Here is a 26,866-nt window from a genome sequence, read left to right as displayed (position 1 = left end):
CCATTAATTAGGCTGGAGGTTAATACCTTTTTGTTTTGATTAGTCAGATCAACTATAAGCAAGGGAAAGAGAACTAAATGAATCTTCAACTTTATTTTGTGGGCAGTAGCCCACCCCAGTGACCCTCATCTCTGGTGTTGCAGCCATAAATTCAGGGTTGCAGAGATCACAGGAGCTCTTCTATGAAATTAAAATAGATCTTAATGGAAAGTACAATACAGAATACTTGCTGCCTCAAAGTACAAAGGCTGAAGGGGTTAGATGATTTTCACCATCTTAAAACTACTTTGGAGTTAGAAAGTCTTTAATGATGACTCAGAGTTGGCTAGTTCTCGAAAGAACAAACAAAGATCATTTACCTTGAAAATTGCTTTTAAGAACTGCTTCCAGATAAACTGGAGAACACTAGGAATTACAACACTCCTACTACATTGTAGTGGCATACAATTTAAAAATAAGCAATCTGAAAAGGAAGGATGAAGAGAGATGAATGAATTCAACTCCATAACAGTTAATATCTATGAATATTATGATAAACTATTATTTTAAGGGAAGGATTGTAGCAGTGGACAAAGATCAAAAAATAATTTCTAAAATTTTTTTTAAGCTGAATAGCTTTATGACTAGCAACCATTTCCAGCCAAGCACCATTTTCCAAATTAATTCACTATCAACCAGAAATTGATTTGATTCAGTGAACAGACAGTATCAACAAAATGATTCTAAGCATCAAGTACTGTCACAAGCAAACTAAGACTTGACTACATAATTAACTATATAATTGGTAAAGACAACCTGGTGCAAGTCTCGATAAGCAACTACAGTTCTGGGTCTTTAATTGGTTTCAGTGAAATGTAACTGATAAAGGACAGATATAGGAATAAGTAACAATACTAACTTCATGAATATGTAATTTAAGACTATGATGACAGGCACAGTAGATGCAGTTCTACTGTCAAGCTGATCAGTGAAAGAGGAACAGTTTTGGAAAATGCCACTAATTGGAAATGGCTTTAAAACTGCCACAAAGTTTAATTGCTTCTTTAGCTGTTCTAGGTATTAAGAGTTACCACAGAAATGTTTTTAAAATAGTGCTTACCTTTGAGCCACGCTCATTAAATATAATTTCTACATCTATGATTTTACCAAATTGCTGCAGAGAAAATAAAATAAGAATTTGTTAGCATAAATATCAGTTAAAATTCTATTCCAAGTTCTATTTTGCATACGTGCCCCATTCTCTTATAGGTGTTAACTCCTCCTGGAATAGATGTGAAGACAGGTCCTCCCTAGGTTACGAACATATGGACAGTGAATACATATGGATGCAAGTTTGGGAGAATGGCAGAATGGATTTGTTGGCTGCTGCAGGCATTTTTTACCATGCGGGAACTTGGTTTTGAAGTAAACATTGCAGTTTGCAGAGAAATTACAATAGTTGTATTAAACTCCCTGTTTTAACTATATGGTGGCATTTGGTTTTATTTAAATATATTGCCATGTGGCCAGATTTCCAACTTGCGAATTAATTGGGTTAAGAACAGTTCTCAGAAATGGAACTCTGTCATAACCTGAGGAGGAACTGTATCATATTTCTTAACTTATAAGAAACAGGAGTAGCCATTTGGCCCTCTTACCTGCTCCATCATTTAATAAGAGCACAGTCAACTTGATCATTATTCTCAAATCCAATTACCTGCTTGATGCCCATAACTTTCAATTACCTATAGGCCAATAGTCTAAACCAGCCCTGAACATACTTAAATGACTCAGTAGTCAATCTTTTTGAAAATTTATTCCGTAAATTTTCAAGGCTACATAACCCAGGACATTATAGCAAACCTGATCCTGTCTCTCTCATCTACAGAAATGGATTTTCAAATAGAATTACCAGAAAAGGAGTGGCATCTGACTAGAAGTCACTACTTCTAAGAGAGGTTATGCACTACTGTACAAACCAGAGGCTAAGCCCATTAGGTTGTGATTTCCTAATAGAACAATTTTATAACAAGTTCTTTAATTCATCTGATTTAATCAGACAGGCTTCAAATTTGTGAAAATCAGTCTGCAGCGGTGACTCTGAGCTCCCTGTTACCTACTATTTCAATTACTCACCAAACTCCCACTCTGATCTAATTGGTCTATGGTCTCCTGTACCCAAGGCAGTCTGAAGAACAGTACTTCATTTTCTGTCTGGGCACACTGTAGCTTTCTATGTTGAATTCCACAACTCTTTCTTGGTTTGCATTAGTCATCCATAATACAGGTCGACCTCCACTAATCCGGCACCATTGGGACCTGAGGAGTGCCGAATTAGTGAAAATGCTGAATTACAGAAGGATCATATTAAGCATAATCAGTGCCGGATTATCGAAGGAACTGGATTACAGGTAGTCGGATTAGTGAAGGTCGACCTGTATCAGGTTATTTTGTTTTTGATTTCTTCCTAGAAAATGACTGTCACCTTTTGTTTTTTTTTCTTTCCTTTTTTAACCTCTTTGTGATTGGAGAACATAGCCAGCCTGACCCAACTAGCACTTTTTTTGGTCTAGGTTCTTGTATCTGTGTTCTTACCCTCCAATTGCTCTGATTTACTCATTAACCAAATAGGCTTGGTTACAGTCTATCCCCATAGTCACGGTGGGTTTACCCTATCACAGACCTTTCCCTCCCCGACCTTCACTGTAGCTTTGTCCCTTCTTGGTTCTGATAAAGGATGACAGACCTGAATCAGTGAATGTTTCCCTTCCTACAAATGTGGCCTGACCAGCTGAATGTTTTCAGCATATTCTGTTTTCCTTGTGAGTTTGAATTAATCTCCAGAAATATTACTTCAACAAAGTCATCATCATGGGGAGACACGTTGATCTTAAAATGCTATCTCAGATCCGGTCCTGTGCAATGAGACAGGTAAGATTAACGATCTTGTAGTCAGGGATCCTCTTGGAAAGAGTGATCATAGTATAATTGTAATTTGCATACAGATGGAGGATGAAATAGTTAGATCTAAAACTAGTGTATTATGCTTGAACAAGGGAGACTACAACAGGATGAAGGAGGAGTTGGCTAATGTGGATTGGGAGCACAGGCTATTTGGTAGGACAGTTGAATATTTCAAAGAGTGCTCAACAAAAGTATATTCCAGTCAAAAGTAAGGACAGTAAGTGTGGGGAGAGCCAGCCTTGGATAACTAAGGAAATAAAAGATAGTATTAAATTAAAAGCTCATGTGTACAAAGTCACAAAGAGTAGTGGGAAACTGGAGGATTTGGAAAACTCTAAGAACAACAAAGAACAACTAAACAAGAAACAAGGGAAGATAAAGTATGAAAGTAAATTAGCACATAATATAAAAACAGATAGCAAAAGTTTTTATAAATATATAAAGCAGAAGAGGGTGGCTAAAGGCAACGTAGGTCCCTTGGAAGATGAAAAGGGGAAATTGATATTGGGTGATAAGGAAATGGCTGAGGCATTGAACGACTATTTTGTGTCGGTCTTTATGGTGGAGGACACACCTAATATGCCAAAGAATGATGTTATGGATGAAATGGGAGGTGAGGACCTTGATAAAATCACTGTCACTAAAGAGATAGTGATGAGCAAACTAGAGGGCATGAAGGTAGATAAATCCCCTGGTCCTGATGGAATGCATCCCAGGGTGCTGAGGGAATTGGTGGAGGTTATAGTAGACGTGTTGGTAATCATTTACCAAATCTCTCTAACTCTGGGCAGGTCCTGGCGGATTGGAAGACAGCAAATGTCACGCCACTTTTTAAAAAGGATGTAGGCAAAAGACAGGCAACTATAGGCCAGTTAGCTTAAAATCTGTAGTCGGGAAAATGCTTGAAGCTGTCATTAAGGAAGAAATAGAGAAACATTTAGAAAGGAGTGGTTCCATCAGACAGACACAGCATGGATTCAGAAAAGGCAGGTCCTGTTTGACAAACTTACTGGAGTTCTTTGAGAACATAATGAGTGCAATGGATAGAGGGGAAACAGGTGGATGTCGTATACTTGGATTTCCAAAAGGCATTCGATAAGGTGCCGCACAAGAGACTTATAAATAAAATATGGATGCATGGAGTTGGAGGAAGTGTATTAGCATGGATAGTGGATTGGTTAACCAATAGAAGGCAGAGAGTTGGTATAAATGGGTGTTTCTCCGGTTGGCAGTCAGTGGTGAGTGGGGTGCCGCAGGGGTCGGTGCTGGACCTGCAGCTGTTTATCATTTACATTGATGATTTGTAAGAGGGGACTGAGTGTAGTGTAGCAAAATTTGCTGATGACACTAAACTGAGTGGAAAGCAAATTGTACAGAGGATGTGGAGAGTCTGCAGAGGGATACAGATAGGTTAAGTGAGTGGGCCAAGGTCTGGCAGATGGTCTACAATGTTGGTAAATGCGAGATCATCCACTTTGGAAGGAATAATAGAAGAGGAGATTACTATTTAAATGGTGAAAGATTGCAGCATGCTGTTGTGCAGAGGGACTTGAGAGTGCTTGTGCATGAATCGCAAAAAGTTGGCTTGCAGGTACAACAGGTTATTAAGAAGGCAAATGGAATGTTGGCCTTCATTGCTAGAGGGATTGAATTCAAGAGCAGGGAGGTCATGCTGCAGCTATACAGGGTACGGGTGAGGCCACACCTGGAGTACTGTGTGCAGTTCTGGTCTCCATACTAAAAGAAGAATACACTGGCTTTGGAGGCAGTGCAGAGGAAGTTCACCAGGTTGATTCCAGAGATGAAGGGGTTAACCTATGAAGAGAGATTGAGTCGCCTGGGACTATACTCTCTGGAATTCAGAAGAATGAGAGGGGATCTTATAGAAACATACAAAATTATGAAAGGGATAGACAAGATAGAAGTAGGAAGGTTGTTTCCATTGGTAGGTGAGACTAGAACTAGGGGACATTGTCTCAAGATTCAGGGGCGAAGATTTAGGACGGAGATGAGGACAAATTATTTTTCCCAGGGAGTGGTGAATCTGTGGAATTCTCTGCCCAGGGAAGTTGAGGCTTCTTCACTATATATATTTAAGATACAGTTAGATAGATTTTTACATAGTAGGGGAATTAAGGGTTATAGGGAAAAGACAGGTAGATGGAGCTGAGTTTACGGACAGATCAGCCATGATCTTATTAAACGGCGGGACAGGCTCGATGGGCCAGATGTCCTACTCCTGCTCCTATTTCTTATGTTCTTATGTTATGATCACCTTTTGCCCACCTAACCTCTCTCTTATTTCAGTATCTGCAGAAACAAATCCTTCCTCAGAAGCCAAGGCAGCACAGGATACCAAAACTTTTAGAATTTTCTAGGGCCAAAATTAAAACAATAATCCACATAGAATGGCCACTGAGCTGAAAAAGTAATGCTGCTTTTCTCTACAGAAGCTACACATAATGATCAACTTCATTCATGAGCATTTTCCTCAGATTTCCAGAATTTACTGTACTTTGCGATTCTGTTGTGGTTAAGGAAGCAAAATAATTAAAACAGTGAAAAACAGAAAAACAAAGTTTCCATGTGAAAAGCTGCCTCTGACAAGTGGCTACACTGGAAAGTTTCCTACTGAAATGTAAGATTGGACCTAATTCAAATTCAAATGATTTATTGCAATAGGCATTTAAAATTTTTTATATGGTGTTAATTCTCTCAAATTATGAAACATGGACCTTGCTAAACTGGCAGAAAGGCCACTCAGAGGTGGCAGAAACAGACAATTTTTTTTCACTTACAAAGTATTCCTGAACCTTATTTCCCCAAAAGTTTAATTTTAATGATTTTGTTTAACTTCATCCTTGGCCTTTCCTCACTCTCTCTCTAAATGACCTATTAGTCCACTGCAGCAATTCATCCAACTTCTTTGTTGCTTGGACTCTACACCTTTTCATCTGAGCAATGACAATACAGCTTACAGCAACCAAGAACCCACCCTCGGGTGCTCCTTCAATTATCTTTCCATTTGCTCACTCCTCTTCCAAGATATTCTTCTAAAAAACTTACACTCTTTCACATTCCCAGTATTTTCTTTTCAGTCACTCCCCCCGCCCCTCCTTTTTGATTCTGTTAAATGCTTTTTGACATCTTCCTTCATTGAAAGTGCTTAATTCACACACATTATTGTTTTACTCTGCCACCACTTTGTATTCAGATTCTTGGTGACTGGCATTCTGGTTCCTGGGGTCTGTGCTGTAATTCCATTATTCCAACAGCAAGCTTTTCATTGCCCTGTGAATCTGCTGCCAGGATAAGTAGTTAGATTAATAGGGCAGTTTACAGCCACTGGCAAGCCAGAATCAAAATTCAAACAAAGCAAATATAAAACTTACTATACTTCAACTGCTGGAGGGAATTTTTTTTTTATGTCTACCTTGCATGCCTTACTGTGTCAAGATTTCATTGTAAAACTAAGCATAAAACACAATTTCAGTCTTGATAGTTTTGCCCTGTAATTTCTTGTATGACACCACAAAACAGAAATTTAAAATCCAAGCATGGCAATTGTGTATGTTTAACACTGGAGATAGCAAACAGTCTGAGCAGATGTTTTTGCATCAAAGAATCTTAATAAATCACTTACAATTAATACATTAAATGTTCATCTAACCAACTATACACGTACATTTTTCACACCATTCATGTCCTATTATCATGTTTATTAACAATGATTTAATTTACGAGTTCAACTGGCTATAATCAACATAGTGACTTGTACTCTAGGCCCTGATGTAGCAAAGTTCAACAGCTTTGCAGTTACAATTGTTCAATGCACTATGAATCAAAAATAATTTGCCACATTATGAATTAGTGCTAAGTCAAATGCAACAATTGCCACAATTACTTATTACATTAATATGAAATAGAATGCATCCAGCTGTGTGCATTATACCTCATTAACATGAAAAGGGCAGGAGAGAAAATTGGGCATTTCGTTCTTTGAACTTATAATGACATGGGAGACTAATAGGCCATTGATCCATGTTAGCTCACAGGAAAGCAACCCCATTAGCTCAACTTACCCTCTTCTTACTTCCCTGTACCTCTGCAACTTACTCTTGCACATTGCTGATGAACTCAGTTTTGATTCTTTCTGATATTTGCCATTGTCAAGCCCACAGGGTCTGTGCTGGCTTGTTGTAGAGTGATCTATTCCCATGCTCTTTCTCTACAACTTATTTTCCCTCAAGTGCACATTCAGTTCTCTTTGAAATCATTGTTGGCTCTTATTTCCAAGATCTTTACGAGCAGAGAGCCTCCAAATTGTAACCACTCCTTGCATAAAAAAGATTTCTCTAAGATCTCCCTAGAACCTTTGCCTCAACATTTCAGATCTGTAGCCCAATGACTGAACCATCAATTAATGAAAATAGACGCTATCTACCGTATAGCGATAATGTACACATCCATAAACTATCCCCTCAAACACTGTTACTTTGAGAATAATCCCAGCCTCTCCTGTCTATTGATAACTAGTTAGGCTGCTACCAGAATAATGTATCCAGCTCTGGTCACCTCACTTCTAAAAGATTGTGAAATGTCTCAGAGAGTTTGCAAAGAGAAAATTCACTAGAATGATCTGTTATAGGGTAGAGAATATAATAATTTACATTGAATATTTTTATTTAAATTTCTCTGAGCACTTTTCATTTGCTGTGAGGACATGGAATAAAATTCCTACAAGTACATCCTAACAAGGCTGGCAACTGTCGACAGCTGCATGCGCAAACATAGTGATACCTCTAGCATTTTGGCACAGTTATACTAAGTAAGCCTAGGGGCAATATTTATCAATTTATATTTCTAAAGTGCAATTTATATGCTAAACATACTGTAAAAATAGATCAAAGGTAATAAATATTGGTAAAGTTCATAATCTAGATGGATAGTAGGTAATTCTGCATGTTAAATTTCAACTTCACAGAACTGGAAGGATATTTTCCAATTTCCTTTCCAAAGTTAATTTTCCAGTAGCAAGAAAATACAATTCTGCTCTTATTTAGCTATCTTACAAACACTACACTTCAAGATCTTGATATGAAAATGCAGTTATAAGCAACCAGACTATGTCACTTCAATTCGAATTTTTAAAATCTCTTAAGATTCTCTCAAAGCATTGCTGGTAAATTCCCTTTGAGTCAACACGACGAACCAAATGGAAAATCATTTTTGCCTGAAACTTTAAACAGAGCTCCAGTAATAGCTCTTCCTTACCCCAAACATTTGCCTGAGGTCAGGATCACGGAATCGAAAGGGAATGTTGGAAACATGAAGCCGTTTAGGTATGGGTTTGCTCTCATTGCTCTCTGTACTCTGTGTTTGTTGTTGTCCATCTGTCTGTGCTGCTTCATCTGTCTGCTGAAAGATAAAAGCATATCAGATAATTATGTTGATGAATATTTCAATTAAAACATTTCTATGCACCTGCAATAGCTGATATTAACAGCCCTCTGTATCATGTTTCAGACAGCTCCATTAAAATGCAGCAAATTATGGCTGCACAATCAGACTTATATTTCAAAATCAACATTATTGATAGTTTCAAAATTACCTTGAGGTCAAGAATGACCTGGTTTACAACTGGACCAACTTGACATTTGTTGTTTCTTGAAAAAAAAATTCTCACTTTTACATTCAGCCATCTCTCTGCTGTGAATCCTGAATCAGCTAACAACACAAAGAGGGGAGGAACCTTGGATCATGCTGCTCTCTGTATTTAGAGTACTTCCACAATACCTTAACTTTTAAAGACAGAACTTTAGAGTTTTACATGAAGGAAACTTCACACTTTCATTTCTGTATAATTAAGTGCAACCCAATGAAGGGACTTTATGTTTAGCCTCACTCTCCTCTCAAAAGTTTGGAATTTGCTGTGTTAAAGTCTGTAAGCAAATGGAAACTTCTTCTCAGAACAAGGAAGCAAGATTGCAAACTGCTCTCTGCAGACCTACAGTTTGCCCCATAATATCTAGCTCAACTAGCCATTATTCCTAGAATAATGTCACAACATACTTTATACTTTATTGTCGCCAAACAATTGGTACTAGAACAGACAATCATCACAGCGAAATTTGATTCTGCGCTTCCCACTCCCTGGATTACAAATATTAAATATTAAAAATATTTAAAATAGTAAAAATTAGTAAATATTAAAATTTAAATTATAAATCATAAATAGAAAGTAAGGTAGTGCAAAAAAACCGAGAGGCAGGTCCAGATATTTGGAGGGTACGGCCCAGATCCGGGTCAGGATCCGTTCAGCAGTCTTATCACGGTTGGAAAGAAGCTGTTCCCAAATCTGGCCGTACGAGTCTTCAAGCTCCTGAGCCTTCTCTCGGAGGGAAGAGGGACGAAAAGTGTGTTGGCTGGGTGGGTCGTGTCCTTGATTATCCTGGCAGCACTGCTCCAACAGTACACGGTGTAAAGTGAGTCCACGGACAGAAAATTGGCTTGTGTGATATGCTGCACCGTGTTCATGATCTTCTGCAGCTTCTTTCGGTATTGGACAGGACAACTTCCATACCAGGTTGTGATGCACCCAAGAAGAATGCTTTCTACGGTGCATCTATAAAAATGAGTGAGAGTTTTAGGGGACAGGCCAAATTTCTTTAGTTTTCTCAGGAAGTAAAGGCGCTGGTAGCCTTCTTGGCAGTGAACTCTGCTTGGTTGGACCAAGTCAGGTCATTTGTGATATTGATCCCGAGGAACTTAAAGCTTTTGACCTGTTCCCTTGCGCACCACCAATGTAAATAGAGTCGTGCGGTCCGCTACTCCTTCTGAAGTCAACAACCAATTCCTTTGTCTTGCTGATGTTGAAGGATAGGTTATTGTCTTCGCACCATGCCACCAGGTTCTTAATTTCCTCTCTGTACTCAAACTCATCATTACCCGAGATACGGCCTACAATTGTTGTGTCATCAGCAAACTTACATATTGAGTTTGATGGAAACTTGGCTACACAATCATGGGTGTACAGTGAGTACAGCAGGGGGCTAAGTACACAGCCTTGTGGGGCACCGGTGCTCAGAGTGATTGTAGAGGAGAGCTTGTCCCTTATTTTTACAGCCTGGGTCCTGTCTGTGAGGAAGCTGAAGATCCAGCTGCAGACCTGAGTGCTGAGGCCCAGGTTCCAGAGCTTATGAATCAGTTTATTTGGAATGATGGTATTAAAGGCAGAGCTGTAGTCAATGAAAAGGAGCCTTACGTATGCTTCTTTATTCTCCAGGTATTCTGAAGAGGAATGTAGGGCCAGAGAGATGGCATCTGCCGTTGACCTGTTGCTCTGGTAGGCTGTGGTTGATGTGTGCCATAACCAATCTCTCGAAACACTTCATAGCAATTGATGTCAGAGCCACAGGTCAATAGTCATTCAGGCATGCCACTTTGCTCTTCTTCAGCACTGGGATTATCGTTGCCTTCTTAAAACACGAGGGGATCTTAGACTGAAGCAAGGAGCAATTGAAGATGTCAGCAGACACTCCAGCTAGCTTGCTTGCTCAGGCCCGGACAACCCGTCCTGAGACGCCATCTGGGCCTATTGCCTTCCTTGGATTTATCTTCAGGAAGGCCCTTCTAACGTCCTCCTCGGTGACGATGATTCTCGATGCCACCAGGTCTGGTTCATCCGGAGTGAGCAGGACGCTCCTCTTCTGTTCGAATCTTGCGTAGGATACATTAAGTTCCTCAGGAAGAGAAGCGCCACAGTTATTGATATTCCCAGCCTTTTCTTTGCGCCCAGTGATCTCATTTAGACCCTGCCATAGTCTACTGGCATCCCTCTGGTTAGCCTGGGCTTCCAACTTGGCTCGATATTGACACTTGGCGCCCTTAATGGCTTTCCGGAGTTCACGCCTGGATTCCGTGTAGCAACTGGTATCCCTAGACCTAAAAGCCACAGCTCTAGCCTTTAAAAGGGACTTGGCCTCATAATTCATCCAAAGTTTCCGGTTAGGGAATACCCAGATTGTCTTGCGAGACACACAGTCCTCTGTGCATTTTCAAATAAAGTCCGTGACAGCTGAGGCATACTCATCGAGGTTAGCTGCCGAGTCCTTGAATACTAACCAGTCCACCGATTCAAAGCAGTCACAGAGGACCTCATCCATTTCCTCAATCCAACGCGACGCTACTTCTGACACCGTGACCTCCCGCTTCAGTTTCTGTTTGTAAGCTGGGAGGTGGAGTATGGCCTGATGGTCCGATTTTCCGAAGTGAGGTCGTGGGACGGAACAGTAGGCATCCTTGACTGCTGTGTAGCAGTGGTCAAGTATATTCGGGCCTCTAGTGGGGCAGGAGAGATGTTGGTATAACTTTGGCAGTGCCTTTCTGAGGTTGGCCTGGTTAAAGTCTCCGGCTGTAATGAGCAAAGCCTCCGGATACCTGGTCTCAAGTTCACTGATGTTGGCATACAGTATGTTCAGAGCACACTCCACGTCCGCCTGGGGGGGGGGGGGGGCTGAAATGTAGACCGCTGTAAGTATGACCGAGGTGAATTCCCGTGGCAGATAGCAGGGACGACACTTCACCGACAGGTGTTCCAGGTCCGGGCTGCAGGAGCTTGTCAGAGCCACTGTGTCTGAGCACCACGCAGTGTTGATCAATAGGCAGACACCACCTCCCCTCGTCTTGCCCGAAGATGCCATGCGGTCCATCTGATGGATTGAAAATCCCTCCTGTCGGATGACACAGTCAGGAGTGGCAGGGGAGAGCCAGGTCTCGGTGAAACAGAATACATAGCAGTTCTGCATCTCCCTGCAGTAGGTGAGTCTCCCTTTAAGATCATCCACCTTGTTCTCCATGGCTTGCACATTAGCAAGTAGGATGGTGGACATAGGGACCCTGATGCTCCTCAGCTTCAATCTGACCAGCAGCCCAGCTCTTTTCCCACGTTTCCTCGGTAAGTAGTGCATCTTTCCAGGTTTCATCGATGCAGTGTGTTGTTGTCAGCTCTTTGAGGTAGGTGGATGCGTCCTGCGGGGATCCATCAGCTGGTCGCATCGTCGGACACTCCGGGTCAGGCCAAGTAACGGGGGAGGCTCTGCTGCCACTTCCAGCTGCCAGGGGCCCGGCTGACGATTGGGTCGGGCTCCGAAGCCAACACTTAATCCCGGATGGCCAGGCTCCTGGCTGAAACAAGTCCGTAAACCGAGTCACGGTTGCGGAAGCCTCCGCTCCAGCCGAGCCTCGGGCTCGATTTCTGAGATCGGCGGCGGAGGTCTCACTTCCAGCAGCTGTGGATGGCCACCAACAGGGCCTTACAGTGGTCGCTGCGAGGAAGCGTCTGGGGCACCTTGAGGTCTCCGCCATCACTTCTGTGTGGTCGTCTGCTCCAGAGAGGTGCTGGTCGGAATGGGCCGCGTCTCCAAGCACTCTGGCACGGTAGCAGACCCCGGGTCTCCGGAAACGTAGTGGGCCTCGCTGGTCGGGTCCAGGTGCGGTCCGGAGTTTAAGAAGCAATTCTGGCGCAGTCGTCTCCAGCTGGGTCAGTAGCTTCGCCAGGGTATTGTTGATCTTGAAACAAACATCAAACCTGGATCGTTTTTGCTGGAGCATCAGAGGCTAAGAGGCGATCTGACAGAAGTCTCTGCAATTATGAGGTTGGTGTCTTTTTCTCTTAGCCAGAAATGTCAAATACCAGAGGACATAGGCTTAAGGTGAGAGGGGAAAAGTTTGAAGGAAATGTGTAAGGCAAGTACCCCGCCCCCCCGCCACACACACACACACACACACACAGTGGTAGGTGGCTGGAACGCTACCAGGAATGTTTACGAAGCATTTAGTCAGGCAAATGAATAGTCGGGGTATGGGGGGGCGGGGGGGAGAGAGATATCAACCACAAATAGTCAGATGAGACCAGATTGACATCACAGCACAGACACGATGAACTGAAGTGCTTGACTCTGCGCTGTACTGTTCTATGTTTAGTGTTAAGTATGCAGCTTGATATGACTCAATATTGGAATGAATTTTAGTATGTGCAGGGTAGATCCAGCACTGTCCTTTATTCTTGCCTATTCTGACCATGGCTATGGGTCTGCATCTCCTTTTGTGTTGGGGTGCAGCATGAGCGAGGGCAAAGGTAATGAAAAATTGCTACTCTCTGTAACTTCTCCAAAGTCATCACATACTTCCTTCAGCATGGCAACCAGAACTGAGAAAAATTCCAAACTAAACTTTTATACTACACGACTTTCCAATTTGTATATTCAATGCCCCAAATATTGAAGGCAAACGCACTATTTACCTTATTTACTACCCTATATATTTTCACATTTCAAGCTGCCACACATAACCCAACTGCATTTTGGACTGCCCAAGACCATCAAAAGACATTTTGTGCATGCTCACGACAAAAGTCCTTAAATCAATAGACAATTGGAAGCAACTGCATTTAAGTAAAAGAAATTAAATTTCAAAAGCGGCTAACGAAGTTCTTGAACTCTTAGCCAATATAATGACTGGTCTCAACTCCAAACTGGCTGGTTCTCATTGAAGAAATGTGCTTAGATCTAGTTTTATTTAGAACAGTAAATAGGAAATAAAGGAGTTGACAGACACAACCATAGTTAACAACTAGCAACATGACATAACAGAATTCTGAAGTGCCTTTCCCACTAGCAATTTTTCCCTCCAAATCTTTAGTTACAATTCCATTTCAATTTTTGCTCAACTGAATTTGTCACCAAACAGATGAACTATGTACAGTTCATTCTGTAGAACACCAGCAAGCCCACAGGTGTAAAAAATTAACACATTTTCTAGGCTCAGCTGCTTTCTGATGGCACATTTACAAGCACCGTGACAAGAAAAGCAATGTTAATTCACAATCCTGCCACGAAGAAGCGTCCCTTTCAAAATCTAAATAAACTGCTGAAAAGTATTTGAATGACAAAGAAATTATTTCAGCTACATCACTTTACTCCAAAATGTGGCACTTGCAGACTCAGCTCATTGAAGAATCGATGGAAATTATTTCTTTCCAGAAAACATGAACACTGTACTACTACAGATTTATCTCTAGAATAAAGATGTGCAAACACATTTTAATAAACTTCTTCTACACCACTGTTCTACAATATCACTTATCAAATATCAGCAGTCAGTGAATAAATAGCTTTACAAAACATAATGGATGTTAAGAATATACAGTTCTAATGAAATACTGGGGTATTTTCCTGGCATATTTCAATAGCTAACATAAACAAATAAGGAGAGAACTGGTAGACCCAGCACTCTTCACTTAAAAATACACACTGCTTTGAAAATGTATTCAGTCCCCGCAACTATTTTCACATTTTACTATTTTCTACATTTAACATATATATTGAAGTAGGATTTTTTAAGCTAATCTACAAAACATTGTGCATCACGTCAAACCAAGAGAAAAATTCCAAAACCTGTCAACAATTTAAGAAAAATTAAAAACTAAAATAGTGAGGCTGAAAAAGTATTCATCTCCTTTGTAAATACTATGCTAGCTTTCCTCAGGTGCAATACTGTATAGTACCTTACCAACTCACCCAATTTGTTGATGTAGAAAATTGGATGAACACCTGAATAAATACATCCTCTCTTTGTAAGGTCCAACAGTATGGTAAAATTTCAACAAACCAAACCAAAGTGAAGACAAAAGAGCAAACAAGGCACGTCAGGGAAAAAATAACAGAGAAGCACAAACCTTAGGAAGGGTACTAGATCATCTCAAAAGCACTGAATATACCTTGGAACTCAGTACATTCCATTGCATAAAAGTGGAAAAAATATAAAATCACAACCACAATCCCTCTAAACATAATGGCTGGAGAAGAATACCACTTGTAAGTGAGGCTGCTATGACGCCAACAGTCACTCTGAGTGAGCTGCAGAAGCCAGTGTCTGCAACTGATGAAGTTCATGGCTCCATATTCTCTTAAGGTCTTGCACAAAAAGGGTATTTGTGGAAGACAGGCAAGGAAGCAGCCCTGCCTAAAAAAAAGCACATCTTTCCCTGTAAAGATCGCAAAGCATCACTTTGAAGATACGGTATCATGTGGAAGAAGGTCTTATGGTTGGATGAGACTAAGTGGAATGTTTTGGCCTCAATACTAAACGATATATGTGGCACAAATCTAATACCGCACATCAGCCAAGTAACACCATCTCTAACGTATGGTGGAGGAAGCATCATGCTATGGGGATACTTCTCAGCAGCAAGGACTGGAAATTTGATCACAATTGTTGGGAAGATAAATGCTGCTAAAAACAGAGACATCCTGGATAAAACCTGCTAGCCTCTGTCAGAAAGCTTAAACTGGGAAGTTCATCTTTCAGTAGGACAACAACCCCATGCACACTGCCAGAGCAACCATAGAGTGGCTTCAAATATGAAAACTGATATCCTTCAGTGGCACAGTCAGATCATCTCCAGCAAGACCTAAGACTGCTGTCCACCGCTGCTCCCCAACTAACCTGGCACAGCTTACTCAACTTAGTGAGGAGGAAAGGGCAACCTTGCTCCATTTATGCAACACATTAGAAACTTATTCAAATAAGATAATTATCCTGCAAGAGGTGGTTCATCCAAGTACTCAGCAAAGAGGGATAACTACTTTTGAACTATTGATATTTCAGTTTTTGAATTTTTTGTTTTTCATGCTTTACAATTCTCCATTTTTGGGCTCTACCGTGAAAACAGGAGCATGCAATTCACAAATAAAAATTCTCAGTTAATTTGATCAAAATCCCTGGTTGCAATACACATTTATGTGAACAAAGGGTCGGGGGCTGAATACTTTTACAAAGCACTGTATTCATTTGTGAGCTACGTAGCAAAAGGAAAAATTGAAGTCCACGCTCAGAACTGTGAAACTGAATCTGGATCAGAAAATCTGACGACTATGTAGCACAGTCTGGATACAAGGCAGTATACGTTTACAATCCTCTCAGAGACCAAGGCAACTATTTCCTACTTCATTTTATAACCAAATGCTGCATCTTAAGGAGGGCAAAGCAATAGAAAAATGGTTTTGAATATTGTATTCAAAATACACCACATGGCCTTCTGAGTACAGTTGTCCAGGAACATCAGAACTAGAACAGAGGGTGAAAGGACTGAACATGTTGGACTGGTTTGACAGCTGTGTAAGCCATCAAGTATCGACAGTGTGGCCTCTCCATGTACTCTTTGTCAAAGACCCTTTCAAACAGGCATAGAGACTGCTTCTATAACCCAGCATCCTAACTGAGAAAAGCAGGACAAGTTGCTTGATTGCCAACATAGAACCCTCCACAAAAACAGAAGAACTTAAGCCAGTGATCATTTTAATAAATTAAAATAAAAATACAACTTTTTTTAACCTGCGCACATGACCATTTAGAAGATTACATTTATCCCCATTAGTTACAGGCCAATATATTCAACTGTTCTTGCAAAAAGCTACATATGGGCATCTTTCACATTGGATAATCAAATCTAGGGTGAACCCAAAACTCAAAGTATTTGCAACTGACTGGAAGTCAGTTCACAGTTAAAAAGTTAAGGATAAAAGAAATCTAAATAGTATCTTACTAGTTAATGTTCTGGTCAGAAGGGTTTATTCCACAACTAGACCATTAATTACCGCTGGTGAGAGCTGTAATATTCTCAGATAAAAGGATTCAGAACTTTACAATAATTCATTAGATGAAAAAAGGGGCTGCTCTGTGTACTGATTTGTTGATTTTCCAGAATATTCCTGGACCTGGTAAGCAACCATGTTAACAATAATACTATGAAGTTGAACTGTGATTTATGTCCATTAATTATGAGCAAACATAGGCAAGATGGAGAAGCGGTTAATATGGCTGCATAGCAGCTCCAGGAATTTGAGTTCATTTGTGACCTTGGGTGTTATCTTCACAGTTCTCTGTGACCTCATGGTTTTAAACCAGGTACTGCCATTTCCTCCCAAAGCATAAAGACTGACTAATAGGTCAATTGGCTTCTTCAGATTACCCTTTGGGAGTTACTATCAAAATAAATGAATTAACTGGTACATGTGCAGGAGAGTAAGTTGCAAGGGGACTGAAAAAAGAGAGCCAGAATGGACCTTTTTAGGATCTTGTGTTTAAGTATAAGCTGAATTCTGCTAAATCATACAAAATAAGACAAACATGCAAGATAAATGCAAACTCGAGCAAAGGAGATATGCTTTTTATTGCTGATGAAACTGTGCCATTTTGACCACTTGGAAAGATGAGCATGAAAGTTAACTGCATTTAAGGCACTTAATGATACCAGACTGTAGTGAAATCACCAAGTAAACTTGCATCCATTATAACACATGAACTTCCTTTAGTTCTTTAAGAATCGCTCTGCACTCAATTATATCATGACTGATCTACCACGCATCTTAATTATTATTTATCTGGTTTGAATTTTGTAACATTTTAAAAATTGTTTGCTGTAATATCTGTTAAATTCAGTTTTTCACATTTTCAATTGCCTTTGCCTTCTGTTCTTTTGGAGGAATTAGCTCCAGGTATCCACTATCCTACATGTTTGTTAGTGTTTCCAGACATGACTAAACAGCACAGAAAGTGTACAAAGTCATTTATAAATCAGACAGCAAATGTTTAAATTCTTAACAGTGTGGGCAATACAAGGAATATAGATGCTAGAGGGAAGTACTTCATTTAGATGCGAGTGACTTTCATTCAATTACCACACAAACCATACACTTGGCCCTGTGTCATACAATGTTTCCATTATTTTAAAGCAGAAACATTAATTTTTAATGATAGGAAAGGACTTTTAGACCAATGACTGAGTTCTCTTAGAGACGACAGCAAATTCGCATGTTACTATAGAACCAGCAAATCTTTCACTGGGCAGGGGGTTTTCTCCTTCAGTTATAGGGGGTCACCAACAGAAACGTTAAACAGGTTCTATTGGTTAAAACAAAATAATTAGATTTTCTTAGGTCTTGCTATATAGAAGACACTCATGCAAACAGACAATGCACTTAAATTTCAGCTGGTCTTCTCAAATCAAAAATTTTAATTTATATTAATTGCGCATTTGTTTTAAAATTTTATTCATAAACTGCAAACATGCAGATCCTGGGGCATTGTTACCATAATATAAACAGTGAATGGGTTGCTAGAATTCTGAAGTTACTTTCTTTAAATATAAATGACACACAAATATGGCAAGTTGACCACTTGTAAAACCAAATATTCCACATTATTTTATTCTTGCTGTGGCATGTAACTTGAAACAGAAAATTGAACTTTTTTTTTGCATTGCATCACCATGTAAGATGAAGACTAAAGCCCAGATTTTAACTTACTGTGGCGGTTCCAGATACAGGCTGTACATTGGCAATTGTGCCACTCTGTTCCCCAAGGGTCTGACTGGATGCGTAGATGTTCAGACTATGATCTGGGACTGGCGTCTGACCTGTGTAGTCCTGAGTGTGTGGAACAGTGTATTCTGTTGGAATTCCATTCTGTGGAGGAGGAGGAGGAGGGGGAGGAGGGAATGGAACTGTTGCATACGGCTGTACCATAGCTTCTGGGGTGGCTGCTGGCTCCTGGCTACCCTGAAGAAACATGAATGAAAAATGACATTTGAGGAACGTTTCTTATGACATTCTTGGATAGGAGTTAAATGTGAATATTCAATGACCTGACTGACATGACCACATTCAAGACATTAACAACAATTGTGCATGATATTTCCCCTTTAGGTTACTGAAGCATTATGTCTGTTCATTTTTAATACCAAATTTTTTCAGAAATTACTGAAATATTAGAAATCATACTTATTCCCTGTAAAGATGAAGTTAAAAACTATATATGCCAAATATCTGAAATACCACATGGAAGTATCTGAGAAGAGAATTGGGAGGATAATGCCTAAAGGACATTAGCATGAAAGCCTTGGAAACCTTAAGTTGGCTCTCGCCTTTTCTAAATGCTGGCAAACATTACTTCCGGTGTATTTTCTATTTTTATATATTTGCATAAGATAATTGTTAATATTTAGATTAGCAAAATTATATGGCAGCTTTTGTTGGGCGGGGGGGCAAGAGAAAGTTTGAAAATGAAACCATTTTCAAATTTCTGGTTTTGAAACATAGAAGCAAGATCAAAAGAATCAAAACAGCACGATACAACAATCATTCAACTATGTGGCCCAAAACACAAATTTCAGATTGACAGAATACATGAAAGCTATTTCCAGTAATGATCCTTTAGGTAATCAGAGTTCACCAGTCTCATTGCTCATTAATAGTTTTCAAATGGCAGCATCATGTTTGAGTGAATGACTAATACCAACAGAACAGTTGTGCAAAATACACATTCTGCATGAAAAAGTACCATAAATTATTGGTTTCTCAGCATTTCTGTGTAGGATCCTTGCAAATATTAATCCATTTCCAAATAGCTAGCAGTTTAAAACTCATGCTGAATTTCTGAGATCCATTCCCATATTTAGTTGCCAACATTGATGAAATATTAAATTTTCCTCATGATTCTGGCATGATAAATGATACACAGGGAAAAAAAAATGCTTGACACAGATTCAGTATGTCTGCTTTTGTGTTGAATAACCAGAAAATTTACAGCACATTAATCATGTGGACAAAAAATATGGGAGGGAAAGGGGGAATGACAGGGGAAATGACAGAGAGATGGGGAAAAAAACTAGACTTGGGCAGGCAGTAGGTGAGAACACTTAAAAAAACAACACGCACAAAATGATGGAAGAACTTAGCAGGTCAGGCAGCGTCATGGAGAGAAATGAAGTCGATGTTTCGGGCTGAGACCCTTTATTGAGAGTCGGACAAAATAAAAAGCACAATGTGACTGTGTGAAGTTCAATATCCAAGTTATAATGTCCAGCTCCAGTCCACAAAACCCTTTTAAACATTTCTTCCCCTTAAGTCTCACTATTAAACCATATCTGATAACATGGTCAAATAAATACAAACATAAACAATGCAATATTCCTACTAATTAGTCAAAGTAAATCTAGCCTTTGGTTATGGAATATACATAATGTATTAGGGCTGGATATTTGTAGAACTGAAAAGACCGATCGATTGCAAAACTGCTTTCACTTCATATGTCAGAAGACAAAGTAATGTTACTAATTGGAGCACACTGACCTCAGGTCCAGTCTTCAATGACCCTCATTAATTGCTGTCGTGTTTTCTGGCAACTACCATGTTGCATGTGTGAGGAGGCAAATATTAAAATACACAGGTTTGCCATGTAGCTGGGATGGGCATAAACTTCTACTACCAAATGTAACTACCAGTGGAAAGAGATAATTTGTATTCCACCTTCATGACTATCACATCATCTCCACCCCACCCCCACCAAGTCAGTGCAAGAATGAAGACTGGCACTGAAATACTCAGTTTTATCAGCTGTAACACAAAACTCCATCATATGATACTTAATATCTACCATCCAGAACAATTTAACAGCAATACATATTTCATAATATGGATAGGTCCTTCAATGTGGGAATGCAACTGAACATTCACTGAAGGAAAAAGCTTGTTCACATTTGGCAAATCTCAGTAGGTAAACAGTGTTCATCTATAATACAGCTAAAAATAACAACGATTAGAAAAGCATGGAAAAAGATGTTGGAATATATGATTTAACTAAAGTTAATGATGAAATCAAAGAAAGGACAAACCTTACATAAAAATGTAGTAGTTTTCTACTGAAGTATTACAATTTGGGGTTAAAAACAATGAAGTTAATTGAACTATCATGGTTAATATTATAAAAAAAGAAACAACATGATACAAAAAAACTTGAATAAATCTCTTTTAGTGGGAATCTAGACACATAATCCTGTAAAATGAAATGGAATTTGCAGAAGGAACATCTATTAATAGAGGCATGGATACAAGTCATAAGCTAAATCACAGCTGTTGAACTCCAGTCACTGCTTATAGTAAGAAAGCAAAAGGTGCAAATAAAAATGAAAGACACCGTAACCTTAAATGTCATGATTTTTAATCTGTATTGTGACTAAAGGGCTGTCTGGTCTGCAGTAACCTTATGAACAGGTGTTACGTATTGGTGGAATTTGGGTACAACTTGCAGACAAAAAGAAAAATTATAGTTGCAGCTGTGTCTGACTTTCCTAATTTTAAAATGCAACCATTAGGATGTGATGGCTTTTCCAACTACAGGTTCAGCAATTTTACAGCACCTCATTTTTATCTACAATTATGTGACTCTACCCTTTTCTCTTATTGTTTGATTTCCTTCGACTATACAACTGGTATTTCAATATCTCTATCCTTCATTAAAATTTATTCTTCATTTCTAGTCATTTATGTTTTGTTCCTTCCTTTTACCTGAGGTTAATTAAACTTTACACTATTTTCTTCTGTAGCTGTCTCTTTATGACACTCAGACTTCTGTTTCTTAGGCTTTCACACTTTTTTGAAGATTCAGCTTGATTTTCTTTTGTACTCAGATGCAGATCTTTCATTCTTTTTAAAACAAACCAAGCCACGGCTAACAAGAGAGATAAACAAATAGTATTAGAAAAAAAGGGAATGTTATCAAATGGATAGCACTCAAAAAATAGGAATAGGCCACTTATTCCTGCCCTGGCCTTCAATGTGATCATAGTTGATCTACATTAGCCTCCTCTGTGCCAGCATCCCATAGCACTAATTCCTCTATCTTCCACCATAAATATTCCTGATAATCTGCCACTTATACTTAATACTTCCATCACCCTCAATAACAAAATTGCAAAATTTCAGCACCCTCTCAAAAGAAATTTGTATGTACCTCAGTTTTAGATGACTGGCCCCTTGGACTTGGAAATAACTTGACATCTACATTGCCAAACTGCCTTGATAGATCATTCTTCAAAATTCAAGGAACATAAACCCATGCTGTCTAGCTTTTCTTGATAGAATAACCTTCATATTCCAGAAATGAACCTGGCAAATCTTCTTTGCACTGCTTCTAATGTTACTATACCCTTTTAAAAAAAAAAGATAAAGGGGCAAGTGGAATAAAACTGGGTACACTATTCCAGATGCAGCCTCACCCAATACTCTGTACAACTGCAATAAACCCTCCCTATTCATAAACTTCAATCTCTCTGCAAACAGGGACAGCATATCATTTTCCCTCTTAACTAGTTGGACCTGCTTGCTAACTTTTTGATTTATGCACCAGAACGCCCAAATCCTAGATCACTTGAAGAATGGGGAAATTTCAGAATTCAAAGGATGACAAAATACACAAAAGGAACAGAAGAGAAGAAATATTATAATCGTATTAAAGTTCGAACAGATCAGTAAAAAGCAAAAAACCCAGTAAGACAAATAGATTTAGACAGGAGAAAATATATTGAAAAATAAGAAAAAGGAAGACAAATTAAAACAACCACTTTGCCTCTGCTTTCAAAAATGATAAAGAAAATCTCTTGTATGTAGAGGACAACTTGAGTAGAGTCAATGGGAAGCTGAAAGTAATTAACAATAGTTTAATAAAGTACCAGTGAAACAATTCAGACTGCAAAAAGTTTCTAGGAGTTGACGATCCAAAGATTGTGAAAATTGTGACAGTGGAGACAATGGAGCCAGTAGATGGACTGAACATCATCTTCCAGAATTCTATAGATTCAGAAACAATTCCTACAGATTGCATGATAGCAAATGTAACCAATTATTTAATGAAGCAAGGCAGGTGCAATGGGGAAGATGCTACAAACTATTGTGAAATGGTCACAAACAAGAGAAAATCTACAGATTGCTGGAAATCAAGGTAATGCTGCAGAAACTCAGCAGGCCAGGCAGCATCTATGAAAAAGAGTAAGCGATTGACATTTCAGGCCAAGACTCTTCATCAGGACTGCCGAGTTCCTTCAACATTTTGTGTGTATTATTGAAATGGTAGCAGGATTAATAAGACAGGGCACAGTTAACATGCTTTTATGAAAGAAAATCATGGACAAACCAGTGCACGTGGCATGCTTTCAGAGGTTATTGATAAATTGGCACAGATTTTATTGAACAAAATTAGAGCAGATGGGGGAAAATTGGTGTGGATTGAGGATTGGTTAACAGATTTTAAAAAAATAGGAATTAACAGATTATTTTTTGGATTTGTCAACTACCAATTTAATTGAATGCACAGAGCTGTAAATCACAGTGGCTAGATGGGGTATCAATAGTTTGGGACATTGAAACACGTTTCACACATTAAAGAACAAAATATTTACTGACAACATCGTGTCAGCCATTTAATTGGAGGTGGGGCAGGCTGCATGACTCACTTTATGCAGCAAAGTGAATTTGCTCTGAAAACAATAGATTTAAGGAGCAGAAGAAGAAAATATGTACAAGCTTTCCTAATAAAAACAGGGCAACTTTGAGAAAATGCAATGAGTAGGGCATAGTTAAACAGAAATTAAGCTTGATCAACAAAGAAATTAACAACTATTTCCTAGGTTTACACCGACTTTCAGTATCAGTGTGTTTTGGTGAATTAACTGAACTAATATCTGTTTCTGGTGGCTATTATTTAAGAGATTCAGACCAGTGGTGAAAATGAAAAATAAAACAAAATAACAGTCATCCAGAAAAAGTGTGTATCCAAACTCTAATATTCCATTAAAATCTGGCATTATAATCAAGAGAATCATCAAGAGATCATGCAGAAAAAGATGGAAATCAGAGATCAATTCTCTTTCTCACTCAGTGTCTTGGGGAGGAAGATGATGATGAATTTTCACATAAAAGGATACCATTCCCAAACCATATTCATATAAAGCATAGGTAAGTGACCTGCACAGAAAAAAGACAAAACTACTGAGCAGTTTCTTTAATCAGATCTCAGAAAACTATACTCCTCCAAAAATAATTTATCCGTAAGTCCATGGTAAAAGTGAAACAGTATTTAGTGATGATATGTATAAACTAATTTTAGCTGAAATCTCATGCCTAATATTGGGAAAGTTATATAGAGTTTATATATAGAAATGCAATAAGCCAGCTTTTATGCATCCTTCCTGCATTCATCTTTCCCAGTGTAATTATTAACTCTCATCTACAGTCTTCTGTGTTTTTTAATTAATTTACCAGAGTTGAGATAACTGTTTAGTAAAGTTTGCTCATTACCTATTTATCAAGAAATATAGGGGAGGTGCTCATGTTATATTGAGATAATGCCATCAAAAGACGAAGTATCATCTTTAGGCAGCATTATTTCTCCAATATGGTCTTTAGAAATATTTCTCAGCAATAGAAATCAAAGGAATTAATCCTTTTTACTGCTTTGAACGCTGTATAAAATGGGTGGTGTTGTGATAATTAATTGGCTGTAAAATATTTAGTAACATCCAGAATGTAGGCTAAAGCATTATATAAACTGAAACCATTTTTTGTTCCTCATTCTCAAATATTTCACCCAACTACACTATTCTCACCTTCCACTCCAAAATCTTGCACATCATAACCTGGTATGGAGGCTCCACTGCATAGGACCACAAGAGGCTGCTAAGGTTGCAGATTCGACTAGTTTCATCACAGACATCTTCAAGAGATGGCTGCCATCCATCACTGAAGATCCTCACCATCTAGGACATGGCCTATTAATGTTACTACCAACGGGGAGGAGGTACAGGAACCTGAAGGCCCATACTCAATATTTTAAGAACAGCTTCTTCCTCTTTGACTTCAGATTTCCGAACAGATCATGAATCCATGGAACACTATCTCACACAAAACAAAGTTCATGACACACAGTACTGTGCAAAAGTCTGAGGTGTGAGGAAGGGGGGTGGCGGGGGGTGAGAAAGCACGCACTAGGGTGCCTAAGACGTTTGCACAGTAGTAACTTTATGTATTACATTATACCGCGCTGCAAAAAAAAAGAAAATTTCATGACATATATGAGTGATAGTAAACCTGATTCTAATATGGGTCACTATTCTGGACTGAGAGTGGGAAGGGGCCAGGGAGAGGGGAATTATGATTAGGAAAAGGGGTGAGGGAGTGGGAAACACCAGACATTCTGTAATCATCAATAAACCAATTGTTTAGAATCAAATTACCTTGTCTGGTGTCTCAGGGCTGGGTGTGTCAACATTTGCACCACCTGACGCCCCCCCCCCATTATTCCTTTTCTGCCACCTTTCCCACACCCCTCCCACAGCACCTCACCCTCGCCATTCCCAACACCCTTTGCTCCTGCCAGGTTTACAAACCTCATTCACCGCTCCACGTTGACAAATATATTACTGTACAAAAGTCTTTGGCACTAAAGCACTGTCAATGATAATAAACACACAAAACTTGTAGGAACAGCAGATCAGGCAGAATCTAGGGAGAGAAATTAACTGTTGAAGTTTCAAACTGAGACCCTCCAGCATTGTGTGCGTGTGTTGCTTAAGGTTTTCAACATCTGCAGAACTGCATGTTGGATATAAACCTGAATCTGATTACCTAATGGAAATATTGCTGGTTGTTAACCCAAGTTTCCCTTGGTCAATAGCAATCCTGATCATCAGTAGTCCAAAGAGGTGCAAAGCACAGAGATCCTGCCCTTTGCCACTGGAAAACCCAGTTTCCCTCCGGAATATAAAATGTGATGAACCAGCTTAAGAGTTTCAGCATAGTCTAACCAGCATGACACAAGTATGCTGACGCAAGGCACTGATTTAAAGGCAAAGCTCAAAATAGCAATTTCAGTTTTGGAAAAAATAGATTTAAATAATTTTTTTTTACCATCTGCCTTCACTGATCTGTAGGTCTTTAGAGGCAAATTTGAAAACATACACTAACTGAGCTTATGCAATAAGAGAGCGCAATGTGAAGATATTTTGAGTCTCACTTCTTTTACAGATATTACAAACGAAAGGGCCTTTTAAAGTAGTCTTAATAATGACAATCACAGCAACAACAACAATAATAATAGGGCTTCATTTCAGAGGTTGAACGAAGAGTACAAATAGCAGGTACTCAATAATGAGTAAAGCAAAAACCTCATTAGCATTAGACAATATAATCAATAGATGGTCATCAGCTTCTCAGAGTTCATGGCACTTGGGGTGATTTAACTACTAATCAGCTTAAATTCGCTGACTTGGTTGGTTCTTTGGGAAAGATGAAGAGAGCAGATGGGGAAGATGAGGAATTCCAAATTGCTTTGTGCTATGCAAGGCACAGCATTTACTCATTAAGGCACAAGGGAGCAAAAGATTTTTGTACAGCAAAAATTCACATCTTGTCATTTATTTTCATTACAGTGGTTTTCCTAGAGGTGTGCTGCGATGAAGGAAGAGTATGTGTGCACCGTATTTTTTTTCCATTCTTTACTATTCATGCAACTTCTTGACTGCTGAGAGATTAATGGTGACAGTTTTCCTGCTCAGGAGTGTTCCGAAATTATTCCATTGGTCAGCTAAGACTTACCCGGACAAGTTTGAAATTAATTGGCAGTGGTTTTCAACTTAACTGAGGCTATAATTATTTTAAAATTAAAGAAATGTGCTTCAGTATCCTTTCATATTGTTATCAAAGAGAAAATAAAATATTTGGTGTGTATGGAGTTAACTAAAGAACTCTATCAGTAACACTGAAGAAATTCACAGCATTTGCCAAAGGCAGTCACTAATGAAAAACACATTTCATCATGATTCAAGCAGAACTTTCCACTGCTGCAGTATTCATTTCCAAGATGTCTGGAGCACCCATTACTAAAATACAAAATCTTCTTCACACAAAAATTTAATTTGAGATATACTAGCTTCTTTGTAACTTGAGTTTTTTCTTCTTTTGTTAATGTCAATGTCAGTTTTATCCCAGAATGAATAGTTGAATAACCTTTCCCTTAGATTTGAGATTTT

At 39.0% G+C, this 26,866-nt stretch overlaps 1 protein-coding gene across 15 annotated transcripts in view; it reads right to left on the bottom strand.

Annotated features, from left to right (window-relative positions):
• The window catches only part of LOC134354059 (RNA binding protein fox-1 homolog 2-like), a 299,787-nt gene that overhangs the window by 74,520 nt on the left and 198,401 nt on the right, over nt 1-26,866 (bottom strand). For 10 of the 15 annotated variants that reach the window (XR_010019717.1, XM_063062783.1, XM_063062781.1 and 7 more), the window contains 3 exons: nt 18,312-18,563; nt 8,218-8,361; nt 1,100-1,153 (listed from right to left, as the gene is read on the bottom strand). Coding sequence is in view for 14 of the 15 variants with exons in the window: in XM_063062783.1 (XP_062918853.1) it covers nt 1,100-1,153; nt 8,218-8,361; nt 18,312-18,563 (450 nt within the window). In the remaining variant the exon portion in view is untranslated. Of the gene's footprint in view, nt 1-1,099; nt 1,154-8,217; nt 8,362-18,311; nt 18,564-21,350; nt 21,477-23,714; nt 23,791-26,866 lie in introns of those variants that run through there. The other 5 variants (XM_063062782.1, XM_063062795.1, XM_063062789.1 and 2 more) reach the window with 4 other exon arrangements.

The sequence above is a fragment of the Mobula hypostoma genome, chromosome 11 (genome assembly GCF_963921235.1).
Source record: "Mobula hypostoma chromosome 11, sMobHyp1.1, whole genome shotgun sequence".
Lineage (NCBI taxonomy): Eukaryota > Metazoa > Chordata > Chondrichthyes > Myliobatiformes > Myliobatidae > Mobula > Mobula hypostoma.
Note: the sequence above shows the minus strand (reverse complement) of the source record. Positions and strands in the feature narration are given on the sequence as shown.